The 12683-nt window shown below is 54.2% G+C and overlaps 1 protein-coding gene across 1 annotated transcript; it reads left to right on the top strand.

Annotated features, from left to right (window-relative positions):
• The first annotated feature begins 2364 nt into the window (after positions 1-2364).
• Positions 2365-8754, top strand: TRIB1 (tribbles pseudokinase 1). The gene is made up of 3 exons (XM_032873545.1): positions 2365-3470; positions 5452-5744; positions 8164-8754. The coding sequence occupies exons 1-3, from the start codon at positions 3111-3113 to the stop codon at positions 8627-8629; spliced, it is 1119 nt and encodes a 372-aa protein (XP_032729436.1). The 5' UTR covers positions 2365-3110; the 3' UTR covers positions 8630-8754.
• The last annotated feature ends 3929 nt before the right edge of the window (positions 8755-12683 follow it).

Genomic DNA, 12683 nt, shown 5'->3' with positions numbered 1-12683 from the left:
TAGCGCTACAGAGGGCTGCCTAGGTGGGGTGGGAGCCACAGAGGAGCGGCAGCCAGTGCCCGGGCAGAGAGAAAAGAGAAAGGGAAGCAGTAGCAGCTCCCCACCTTCCCATCTCCCTCTAGGCCCTCTCACTGGGAAACGAGGCTGGAAGCTAGTGGGTAAGAAAGCATGGTAACGAGTTTGCCAGGGGCAGTGCCAGAGAGCTGTGCAGGGGAGGGTAGGGGATGGCTCAGAGAGATCTAGGATGGCCCCAGAGACTGGCTGGGGGTAATGGGAAAAGGGCAGATTCGAGGGGAAGTGAGTGCCCAGGAGGGTGGGTGGGGTGAGTGCCGGTGATGCTTTCTCCCAGAAGACAGAGAAGGAAGTGCACCCCTTGGAGGAAGGTGCTGCTGGCTCATGTTGAGTTTGCCTTCCAGGTGCAGATGCCCAGCTGGTAGATCAGTGGCTCTTATAACCCGCACGGAATAAAATGAAAGGAGGAAAACCTCAGGTAGGCTCTGTCCTGGCCACAGGACCAAGGGCAACCTCCTCAGCATGGCACTGGAGCCCTTCACAACTTCTAAAGCTCCCACCACCCTTGCTTGCCTCTGAGCCAACCTTTCTTCCCCTGATAGCCGCCATTCATACCACGCCCCCCCCCCCCCCCCCCCCCCCCCCCCCCCCCCCCCCCCCCCCCCCCCCCCCAAGGATCCCACAGTCCCACACATCCACCCAGGTCAAACACTGCCTTCTAGCTGGCACTCCTCCCTAGTGCTCTTCTCCCAAACACACTGTAATCTCTCCCTTGGGTCCCCATGAGTGCTTAAGAGCCTGAAAGCTCCACCGCTCACTAACTACTCCAATCCAGCAAGGAACTCAAATCGTTGAAGGCTTCTTCTATGAAATGGGGCAACCCCCATCCCCCAGGCCAGTTGTAAAACCAAAGCGAGGTATTATGTGTAAAATGCTAAGAACAGTGCCTGACACATTACAGACCTCAATTAATGTGAGCAGTTATTCTTTGCATTTCCAATGTCTAATCCCCAGCATCTGGACCTTAGTAGATGTTTAATTAGTGTTTGTTGAATGAATGGAGATTTAATATGTAAAAGAATTTATCCTTGGGGCTCCACCTCGTTTTAGAGAATTAAGCGTTGAGCAGGAGTGCAGAAGTCGCTCTGAAATAGTTACCTGTGTTGGGTTGTCCAGAGACCCGAAACGGACTCGGTTCTCTCAAGAAAGAAAAACGGCAGATTTTAAATTATTTTCTCATGGAGGTTTCTTGGTGCAGGGTCTGGCACACATTTCATGCTCACCCAAATCACGCTGCACGAATGTACGCACACAACCTGGCAGGGATGTCCGGGTGTAGGCAGTATCACAGTTGGTGGCCACAATGACTTCTACTCCCCTACCCGCCCACCACGGAACCCGGGCTGCCACCGGGGCCCCGGACCCTGCTGCGCGTGCGGAGGCCGGGGAGGGGGCAGGAATCTGGCGGCAGCCACGTGGGCCCCTTCCGCCTGTTTCCCACATCCTTTGTTTCCCACCGGCCCCGGCTCAGGAAGCTCTTTCTGCGAGTCACCGCGAAGGGGCGGCCGGGGAGTCTGGAGAAGCTATTTCCGTGCAATCCGGGAGGGCGGCAGGCGCGGGAGGGGCGTGGAGGTGGAGGCAGCGCAGAAGGCCCAGTGTTTGCTTTTATTTCATCCAACAGAAGGTGCTATTTGTGGAAGCGAACAGACGCTGGGGATTAGAGCTGGGAGGGGGAAGGAAAAGGGGAAAAAAAAAAAAGTCACATCCACTACCACGCATAGGTCTTCCCCGGAACTACCGCGTGGGGGTGAATGACTGATTCTGGAATTCATCACCTTTCCTATCCTCCCTTCCTTTGGCGGCAGCCGGGCCTGGGCGGCGCCCACGGCTCCTATCCGAGGTCTCCAGGCTGGCGGCGGTGGAGGGATCCCTGGGGCGAACGGCGTAATCGTCCCGCGGCAGCGAGCAGCTGGGGCCGAGAACCGTGATGCGCGCGCCCGCAGCCCATTGTGCTCGGTGTGAATGAGGAGCGCGCACCAATCAGCGGTCGCTTCGCCCCCCCGTGGCCCCGCCCCCCCCGCCCACTTCCCCGGGACCCTGACGTCACGGGAACTTTTCCTCCGCCCCCTCCCCGGCTGCTAGAGCCCAGTCCCGGGCCTGCGGGAGGGGGCGCGCCGCCTCCTGCCCATCCCAGCCCGGGGGGCGTGTGCGCGCGTCCCAGCCCGCTCGGGACACACCACCTGCCCCGGAGCGCGCGCAGCCCGGAGCATCTCCAGCCTTCGGGCCACCCCCGTTGCCCCCGCCGACCCAGCTCCACCTCCTCCCCCGGCCCCCCTTGTCCCTGTCTCCTCCCTCCGCTTCGGTGACTGCTTGCCGGGCGGCAGGGCCAGAGTCGTCGCAGCCACCTCATTGCTCAACCAGGCTTCCCAACTGTTTACACAGCCCGGCCTGTGAGTGTGTGTGTGTGTGTATACAGCGTGAGTCACCGAGAGGCGGAGGAGGTGGAGGAAAAGGAGAAGGAGGAGTGCACTGGCCGGGATCGGTGCGGCGCACACACTCACTCACACTCAGTCACTCTCTCCGAGCGCGTCTCGCTCGCTCACACACACGCCGGGAGCCCAGGAGCGCGCAGGATCCCGAGCGCCGCGGAAAAGTTGCTCCGGCTTTCTCTCCGGGACTTCGGGCTTTCGGAAGTGCATTCGCTCGGCGGCTCCGGCGAGCCTGCGGAATCCTGCGCTCGCGGCTCGGGACGTCGGGAACACCAGCCGCCGCCGCCTCTGCCTCCGGGACTGTCGGCGGCCTCGACAACAATAGCGGCGGCCGCCTCCGGCCAGGCGCCCCGAGCCGGTGCCCGCGGAGATCCCGGACCCCAGTCGGACTCTGCTCCCTCCGGACGCGCGGCCAGCGTGCTTCCCGCGTGCAACGCGAGCGCCCGGGAGCTGCTCCTGCCTCGCCCCCCGTGGGGGCTGAGCCGAACTCCGTCTGCAAAGTCCATCCCGCCCGCTGGAGTAGGTCTCGGCGCCGGCGCCGAGCCCGCAGCGCCTTCCCGCGCGGATCCCGGGACCTACAAAGCCGGGGCTGCCCCGGCCCGGGACGGGATGCGGGTCGGTCCTGTGCGCTCTGCCATGAGCGGCGCCTCGCAGCCCCGCGGCCCGGCCTTGCTGCTCCCGGCCGCCCGGGGCACCCCGGCCAAACGCCTGCTGGACGCGGACGATGCGGCTGCCGTGGCGGCCAAGTGCCCGCGCCTCTCCGAGTGCTCGAGTCCCCCGGACTACCTCAGCCCCCCCGGCTCGCCCTGCAGTCCGCAGCCGCCGCCCGCCGCGCCGGGGACTGGCGGCACCTCCGGGAGCGCGGCGGGACCCAGCCGCATCGCAGACTACCTGCTGCTGCCCCTGGCGGAGCGCGAGCATGTGTCCCGGGCGCTGTGCATCCACACCGGCCGGGAGCTGCGCTGCAAGGTAGGCGCCCGGGGTCGGGACCTGCCGCGAGGTTGCGGGGGCGCGGTGGCCGTCAAAGGCGCTTGGGGTCTCGCTTGCCTGCGCCGGGGCCTCAGGTGCCACCCGCGGTGACTCGAGCGGGGTGGACCGGTTCACACCCCTTGGGGGATTGAGGGATTTCGGATGGAGCAGTAGAATGGGGGCTCGGCCGGCAAGAGGAAGTGCGGTGTTCAGTGGCTTTATCTCTGCTTTGCTTAGCGCCCACTTTAGCGCACGGAGTTCCAAAGAAGTTGTGGAATTGAAATGGATTCCAGGGCCATGCCATTCCCCCCTGCCTCATTTTCCTGGCTTCCCCCGCCCCTTGTCGTGGAAGGACGCCCTGCAGTGGGTGCCTCCTTGGAGCTTGGAGCAGCTGGCAGCTCTCTCCCAGGGTTCCAAGGCACCTGGGCTCCGCTGTGGGTGGTGAGGGGGTGGGAAGACAGTGTCAGGCTCGCGGCTTGGGGATTCCGGCTTGAACCCGCGCGGGGATGAGAACCTCGTTCTCCCCAGAGAGCAGGTCTGAGGCGGTCTTCCAGCCAGGGCGGGGGATTTACCCCGCGCAGAAGTGTTGGGAAGCCGGTACCGGCTAGGAACCTTCGCTTCCGTTCATGTCTTTATTTGCCGGCCAGCGACTTTCTTTTGGACGTGAGAGGTTCCGCTTCGGAGGAGATACAACTCCTGGAGACGGGGTCCTCCGCGTGCTCCTCCAGCGCCTCTAGACGCGGAACATTCCCACAGCCCAGCCTTTGCGAGCCTGACACCCGGCTGCTGCTTTCCAACCGAAGGACAGGGTCACCCTTTAGTTGAAGTCGTTCTTGGGTTGTCCGCAACTCACCTGAACTCCACCCGCGCCCCCCCCCCCCACCTCCCGCCCTGGTCCCGGGCCTGCTGCTGCCACCTACTGTCCGACCTGAATGAAATTTCAAATGCGCGCTCCAGCTGGGTTTAAGGGCGTGGGGGGGGGGGGCGGTAGGGAGCTTTTCTTCTCCGTCGTGGGGCTAAGAGCGGTTTGGGGAGGATATGTGTGTGGGGCGGGGTGGGGGGGGGAGCGGCAGAGAGATTTTTCTAGCCGGGGCCAGGGCAGCCAGACCTCCGAGGTGGGGTGGGTCTGGCCATTGTGCAACCCCTTCCAGTTCCTCTGAACAGATAATAGCTGAATCCAGATGGTGACAGCCCATGTGTCACCGTTTCCAGTTGAGTCTAGGATATGAGTAACCCGACCAAACAAAAGGCCCTTAAAGAGACCAGCTAGTTTCTGAGAGGAGATACTACCCATTTCCCTGGTGAAGGTGGGGGTGGGAGGAGATAAACAAATGTAAAAACCAGGGAGACCATCCCATATCCCTCTGGTGACAATTTTAACTCCAGGCTGCTTACACCTGAGTGAGACTGTAGCAAGTTGTTTAAGGCTGTGTTGTCACAGTCTTTCTGCGAGTCATCGGTTCTTCTGACTAATGACATATCTGCATGTTCCCCAGCTCCTGCTTCCACTGCAGAGTCCCCACATTCTGTGCTCTCTGTGCTGAGAGCTTCGGGTCTGCAGCAGGTCATGCATTTTCTACTCCTGGAGATGGGGGGGGGACCTTATATCTGCTTCTTCCAGCAGCCTTGTCTGCAAACAAGGCAGGCCGCAGAAGGTGGGGGCTTTAGTAAGCTCTCGCCAGGAAGGGGGGGTGATGGCCTCATGAAAGAAGGTAACATATATAGAAGGCAGTTCTTTTAAACCATCCGTAGAGTAACCCCGTGGGTATTTGCTAGCCCAGAGCCCTGGGTGGTGCTGGTTTGGGGTGTCAGAGATAGCTGGGGCTGCATACGGTGGGGCGGCAGAGATAAGGGAGTGTCATTGAAGGGAGACTTACTGCTGACCGAAGGCCAAAGATTGAGAGCTGCAGTCCAGGATTCAGGGGACAGCCTCTGCTTCCCTAGCCTCCTAAATTGGGGGGGGGTCACCTTCTCTCTGCAGGTGTTTCCCATTAAACACTACCAGGACAAAATCAGGCCTTACATCCAGCTGCCGTCACACAGGAACATCACCGGCATTGTGGAAGTGATCCTTGGCGAAACCAAGGCCTATGTGTTCTTTGAGAAGGACTTTGGGGACATGCACTCCTATGTGCGCAGCCGGAAGAGGCTGCGGGAAGAGGAGGCTGCCCGGCTCTTCAAGCAGATCGTTTCCGCTGTTGCCCACTGCCACCAGTCGGCCATCGTGCTTGGGGACCTGAAACTTAGGAAATTCGTCTTCTCCACGGAGGAGAGGTGAGCAGCCTATGCAGCTCCTCATCCGGCCTTTTGGGGCAGGTTGCGGGGTTAGGTGCAGAGTGTTGGTTCACACCAAAGCCGAGGGCTCAGTTGTCCCAGAATTAGTATTTAGAAGTCCTCTCTCAAGGAACCATGGCCAAGGATGGTTTATTCTGCATTCTGGTGGATGTGGCCTGGGGACACCTCGGTGCTTCTTTCTGTGGGATGTCATATGAGGACAGGAGGCCTGCCCCACTTCCACTCCAAGATCAAGTTTATTCCCCATTGTGGTCAGAAAGGTCAGTTCTTCTGGGGATACAAATGGCCAACCCGCCCTTCACAACATTGACGCCTAAAGGAAGGTCTCAAATTCTTGCTTATGCCAAGTGGGTTTTTTTTTTGGTACCTAGGAAGTATCACAGGACTAAACTGTTGTATTTGCACTCTTCCGCCCTCCTTCTTTGTACCATATACCCGTTCCACTTCCGGCTGGCCCCCAGTACTTTCTTCACATTCCCTGGTGACTTTTTAGACCTCTTGTTTGGATACATCTTCAGAAAATAGCCACATTGAATAATACATGGATGTTGGCTCGAATTGGTTGGCTAAATATAGATCATGACTTCCCTCATAAAGGACAGGATGAGCTTGATAAAAGAATAATGAGACATTGAGATTCCGAGTTGAGGTTTCGGGCGAGGGAATTCAGGAAGCTGCAGGAAGTAAACCTTACCTGATTTTAAGAGGTGGGCCACATCCCTTACGGGAAGACTAAGAACAATACACTTTGTAGAATTGCGGAGGGCTGTGCATTATTTTGTTGCAGTTTTTCACGTGGGGCTGCCCCGACCTGTGCGTTTTTACCCCTGCCTCCCAATCAAAGGAAAGAGTACAGGGTTAAGTTGCCATAAAGCAGAGCTTTCTGTCAGACCTTGCAATACGTATTGGAACACAAACCGATTAGCAAAGAAAAGCAAAGCGTTTGCAATGGAGAAGTTTCCAATTCCTGGAACATGCTCCTTTGATATGTTGATGTATTTTCTGAAACATGCCTTACACACCTCCTTACTAGCTTTTGAAATCCGCGTTGCACAGGCGAATGTCATATGCACGGAGTGTGGCAACCCGAGGGTTAAGCAATGGCAGGCTGACGCTATTCGTGTAACCAGCACAGGTGCAGGGTTTTAGTACTACAGCATCCAATCAGGGGCAGACAGTGTGGGTTGAGTCATATTTTCCGTTTACAGAACCAATGGGTATTTTACATAACGACGGGGAGGTCAGGCTGAGGACATACTGAAGTTAGCACATGTATACTACACTCCAGGGAACAGGAAGGCAGGAAGAAAAAAAAACAACAACCAGACCTTTGAGAGGAAAAGAAATTGACCCATTAGCCAGTACCAAATGTTTGCATTTGACTTCACAACCAGTGACTTACTGAAACAGGGCTATTTCAGAGAAGCAGGGAGGAGCACAGTCGGCTACCAGATGATAGAGGCTCCCCACGTGCCTCTGGGCTTTGGGGGAATCCGTGAACCGTGGGTGGCTCGGTCTGAGTAAGGAGGCACCAGCAGCTTCGGATGAGAGCCTTTGCCTAAAGATATTTTTTCAGACCTTAGCGGTTACCTGAACAGATAAGCTCCCAACGTGGAAGGAAGAGGGTCAGGTGTTGATGGGCTCTCCGTGTGTACACATGTTCATAGGCCCTGCATCTCTGAAATCCATCAGCCACTTCTGTTTGCTCCTATAACCTCTTGGTCCAGGCTCATGCAATTAAACACCCCAATAAGTATAATTAACATTCCTGGTGCCTTGCCTATCACAGTTACCCCGGCCTGGGCCCAGGTGGACGGGGTTCCCTCTGTGTGTATATGTCAGCGTGAGCAAGAGTGCTGACAATGTGAGCATAATACTAGTGACTTGGGGCCCCATGTCCTGTAGTGCAGAGTGTGGGCCTGGGTAGCCCACAGGGGCATGGTAAGAATAAGATGGGCCTGTGGGATGCTCAGCTCCCCGCCCCCCTCCCGCCGCCCCCACTGAAGAAGTAGGATATACTATTCTTCCCTGATAGCTTTGTAAAAAATGTCAGCATTCCCCTAAGACAAGTTCCCACTTCTGCAATGTGAACTTTGTAAATTGTGTAACCCTATTAGGATATCTCTTCTAAGCGCTAGCATAATGAATAGTGTTTGGGGCTTTGCATCATACCCTCCGCCCCAGGCTCTCTCTCGATACTTTGCAAATGTTTATTGCAGTTCGTATTGGTTTGTGAAATCCTGAGTCCTGGGAGGTCGCAGGGCACTGCTTACTGGATGAAGGGGTAAATGGCATTCCCCGGGCCTTTGCTTTTAGAGCCTGTGGGTGCTGTTATAGAGAACGCTCTGTTTTTCATAGCAGCTGATCTGGAAGTAATAGCTCGTTTCCTCTCCTGCAGAAGCCAGCTCAGACTGGAAAGTCTAGAAGACACACACATCATCAAGGGGGAGGACGATGCTCTGTCAGACAAACATGGCTGCCCGGCCTATGTGAGCCCTGAGATTCTGAACACCACGGGGACCTACTCCGGAAAGGCGGCTGACGTTTGGAGCCTTGGGGTGATGCTCTACACCCTCTTGGTGGGCCGCTACCCCTTCCATGACTCAGATCCCAGTGCCCTCTTCTCCAAAATCCGCCGTGGACAGTTCTGCATTCCTGACCACATCTCCCCCAAAGCTCGGTGCCTCATCCGCAGCCTCCTGCGGCGGGAGCCCTCTGAGAGACTCACTGCTCCCGAGATCTTACTCCATCCCTGGTTCGAGTCTGTCTTGCAACCTGGCTACGTCGACCCAGAAATAGGAACTTCAGACCAGATTGTTCCAGAGTACCAAGAGGACAGTGACATTAGTTCCTTCTTCTGCTAATCCCCAAACCTCAGAAACCTCATAATTCTCACACTTGGCATTTCCATTTCTAAAGATGGACAGGCCTTGCGGCTGCCAGCCAGATACGTGACGGCGTGAAGATTGTAGCTGCTGACCTCAACGGGGCACCCTCTTCTTCATTGTGATGAGTGACTGGACGGGTCTGAGCCACGCACGCCCCGGTCGGCTGCCCTGCAAGGTCATTGCCCTTCTCGGCGGTCCCTCGCCAACTGCCGCGCGCTGTCGGACGCGGGGTGGTTCTGCAGCTGCAGAGGCACGAAGAGTATGGATATCTTATAGCAGCACCTGGTCAGGTGGAAGGAACTCGAACATTTTAAAGGGAGAGGAAGTAAGTCTCACGGTGGCATTTTGGGGCAATAACCGTATTTCAACGGTGTGACCAATCATCTGGGCCGATAAACCTACCATCTTTGAACTTGTCTTTGGGAGCTACCTAGCTTCTCTACTGGAAAGTTCTTTTTTGGGTTTGGGTTAACACACACCCTTTCTTCACACTCACACTTACCAGTGACCCTGCTCCTTTGTGGGAGCAGACTGTTTGAGGAGCGTAGGAGCCTGTCCGCACCACCAACCCAGACTCTCTCCTCCGTTTCCTGCCAAGACCTCATTTGCACTAATGCCTTCTTTCTGACCTTGAAATGTCCCCTTCTTTGCTAGAAAAGCACTTACCAGCTAACCGTGGAGAAGCATCACAAAAGATTCGAACTCCTGGCTATTTCAGAACTCTGAGCTCAGACTGAGAGACTGCAGATTTGTAAGGTCAACTTGAGCCCTTGGAAACCGGTACCTTTGTTGGTTCCCCTCAAACGTGTCAGCCTTTATTTAGCCTTTGTTCCCAAGACCATCTCAGGGTGGAGCATTTTGTCCAGGAGAAGAAAGATAAGGGGAGGCTCTCCTCACCTCTCCCAAGAGCAGAAGCTAAACCTCTTCGTGCTTTAGAGAAAGTGAATTTTGGATCGGCTTGGATGATGCTCGGACCCACCTCCAGGACTGTACTTTAACCCTTCATGGATATGGTCTGCCTCTGGCATTGTGCGTGCGTTTGCAGTTTTGCATGACGGGTTGTTCATATTTTAAAATTTGGTGTGGTTTACGAATCCGTCTCTGTAATCAGCACCTAGAGCGAAATGGCCCCAAATCTTTAAAGTCGGAAGAGCCTTTAAAAGTATCTCGTCTGACTTTCTTTCCTCTTTCTGTCACCTCCCGAGGCAGAAATTCCCCCCCAACCCCCGCCCCACCCTTACCCTCCCTTCAGCTTCCTTCAGGTGGGAAGCCGTTCTCTGTTTGAATGCTTCCAGAGATGGGAGCTCACTACCTACAGAAGCTTAAGAGCTTAACAGAGAAAACTGCAACTCGCATTAAAAAAAGCAGAACACACGAAATATCAGTAAATGTCTCAGTGGTTAAACGGGTAAACCAAACATACTGTATTCTGAGGAAATGGCACAAAACCAGGCAGTCATTTTTAAGGGCTACGCCTAGGCAAACACCTAACCTGCATTGTGAGAATGCTGTGGATACCTCACGTACTGTGTACTTTGTATGTATATATATTTTGCCTTTTATACCTTCGGTCCGATATGTTTTGTTGTTCTGGCTCTGAGGCTTGTTTCATTGTCTGCGTCTGTCTGAATTACCTGCGTGTCTAAAACCACGTGAAATGTGAATGATTATCGGCAATATTACCTTGACAGAATCATGGGACTCGGAGAAGAGGGAGGACAGAGGCCTCTGTCGGACTAACGTGCTCGTGGTTTTTCGACGGTTGTATCTGTGATACATTACTCGGCTGGGGACCCCGGGCTGGCCGGGGCTTCTGCCGGGAAAGCGCGTAACACTAGATCCTTCCTGTACATGTGTATATATGTGAACGGTGAGACGGCCGTTTCTGACTCGTAGAGAAGTTTTAATAAATCTGGTTTCGTAAATAGGGGCATGCATTCCTTTTGAGTCTGGTCTGCCTTCTGCCGTGTGCAGCTGCGCCGGGGATGTGAAGGTCTCCGGCCGCGGGCTCTGGAATATCACGGGGGAAATGCACACGACGCGTGACCTTTGGTGGAGCAGAACCCATTCACTTTTTCCATTGAAGTGGGCAAATTCATTTTGATGGGTGAAGCCAGTTTCGTGAAATCAGGTGGGTGAGGGCTGTGGGTTGGTGCAGAGCCGAGAAACATTTGAAGAGGAGCCATGGAACAATCCCTGTGGCTTTTGGTCTTTTTTAGGTCCGGGAGCCTTGAGAATTTACTGAAAGCTTTGGGGGGGGGGGGAAAGTGGACACAGGCAGATCCAACAGAATTCTGTTACAACTGTTCGAGGTCTGCATGTGTCCCTGAGGGCATTCCAGGCTTCCTGCCGAGTACCAGCCTCCAGCCCCCCCCCCAATTAGATTTCATTAAAAAGGCTAATTGATGCATTTCCTTTTTTCCCCTCTAAGTGTAAAACTGGAAATAAAGGGAGGAGAAACTAAAGCGACATGATTTTGAATCACAGAGGTAAAGAGAAAGAAAGGATTCTTATATAATTAGGTTTATAGCTTCTGGGTTACATCAGAATCTATTTTAAGTGAAGTAAATTAGCATTGGGAGTGATTTAAAAAAGACTTTATGCTGTAAAATGTAACAAGTATACAGACAAATGCACTTGAAAGTATTTAGCTCTGAATTTTCACAAGCCCAACGCTGGAAGACGCTGGCAAAACCAGCATCTGGATGCAGATCACTTGGAGGATCCCGGGATCCCCCGTCCTGTTCAGTCCCTGTCGGACACCTGCTCCAAGGGTCACTCCTATGGGGTAGAATTTCAACTTGTTTTCAGAGTGAAAATGAGAATGGAATAAATAAACTCTGGGTTTAAACGAAGAGGCAAACCGAAGTCACAGATGACACAACTGACTTTTTCTAGGACTCAGGCTGGGATCATCCTATGACACTGAAGTAAATTGCAACTCAGGCCTCGTGACACAGGAACTTAAAAGAAACGGGAAAAGCACATCAAAAGCAGCACGGGGAGATGGCCAAATGCTCCAGTAGCTTAGAAACTAGGAAGCCGGGGGTTGGTCTAGGGTCATCCCATGAATAAGACCTTTAAAGCTCGAAGTTCCTGTGGCCTTAGAATACGCAGTGTGGTGTCTCCTTGTTCCAACAAATCTAGACAAGGCTCCGTGGAACTCCTTGGGCACACAGAAGGCTAATACTTTGGACTTCACTGAGCTTTTTAATCTAAGGATTTCAAAACACTTTGCAAGCAATTAAGGTTACAACATATCTTAGTACTGTTGTTACATGTACCAAGTGGAGACAAATATGGGTCAGGATTGGCTGGGATGGCATGTGACGCCACAGATACCTAAATGTAATCTCTTCCCGGGTGGGAACAAATCTGGGGCAATTTCAACCCAGTTGCACTATAGAAGTTTGGAATGAGTGTGCGAGCACCGGCTGGGAAGCTGGTCACTTTTATTTCCCCTGTGTCCTCAACCTACTTCTTGTTGGAGTAAATCATGCAAGTAACATCTCCATAACCTTTTGTTCATAGCTCATCTTCTAGAAGGTTTACTCTTGCCCTCCCCCTCCTCTTTCCCCCTTCTATATTCTCAGAAGCTGAGTGAACTAGGCAAGACAAATATTATTTGCTCCATTTTGTAGATGAGAAAACTGAGTCACCGGTGTCTTTCAGTAGCGACTCCAGGGTAAGTGGCTCAGAGCTGGGACTTGAATTCGGGTCTTTGGACTCCTTCCTTGCTCAGTGTTGTTGTTGTGTCTGCACACGGCAGCATAAAAGTCGTCCGGCAGGAGATGATGATTGAAAGAGGTGGTTTGAGGTAAATACAAATACTGAGCTTTTAACCTACTTAACCTCTTCCAAAAGACCCAGTGCATGAGTCATACAGGTGGGAGCATTACCCAAGATGAGAGAGGCAGGATTGAGTAAACACTGTGACCCGCCGTGTGCCATGCACCGTGGATCTTTGGGAAACAGATGACCCAGCCTCAGGCCGAGCTCACTGAATGGGAAGCTCCGTGGGGTCAGGGAC

The sequence above is a fragment of the Lontra canadensis genome, unplaced genomic scaffold, assembly GCF_010015895.1.
Source record: "Lontra canadensis isolate GAN:19392208 unplaced genomic scaffold, GSC_riverotter_1.0 scaffold49, whole genome shotgun sequence".
Classification (NCBI taxonomy): domain Eukaryota; kingdom Metazoa; phylum Chordata; class Mammalia; order Carnivora; family Mustelidae; genus Lontra; species Lontra canadensis.
This window is presented reverse-complemented; position numbering and strand designations above follow the sequence as displayed.

What these genes read in the sequence shown, in the direction of transcription:
- TRIB1 (XM_032873545.1), top strand. Translation starts at nt 3,111, where the DNA reads ATGCGGGTCGGTCCTGTGCGCTCTGCCATGAGCGGCGCCTCGCAGCCC. An exon ending in GCCGGGAGCTGCGCTGCAAG is followed by an intron (nt 3,471 to 5,451) that starts GTAGGCGCCCGG and finishes TTCTCTCTGCAG; the next exon opens with GTGTTTCCCATTAAACACTA. An exon ending in GTCTTCTCCACGGAGGAGAG is followed by an intron (nt 5,745 to 8,163) that starts GTGAGCAGCCTA and finishes CCTCTCCTGCAG; the next exon opens with AAGCCAGCTCAGACTGGAAA.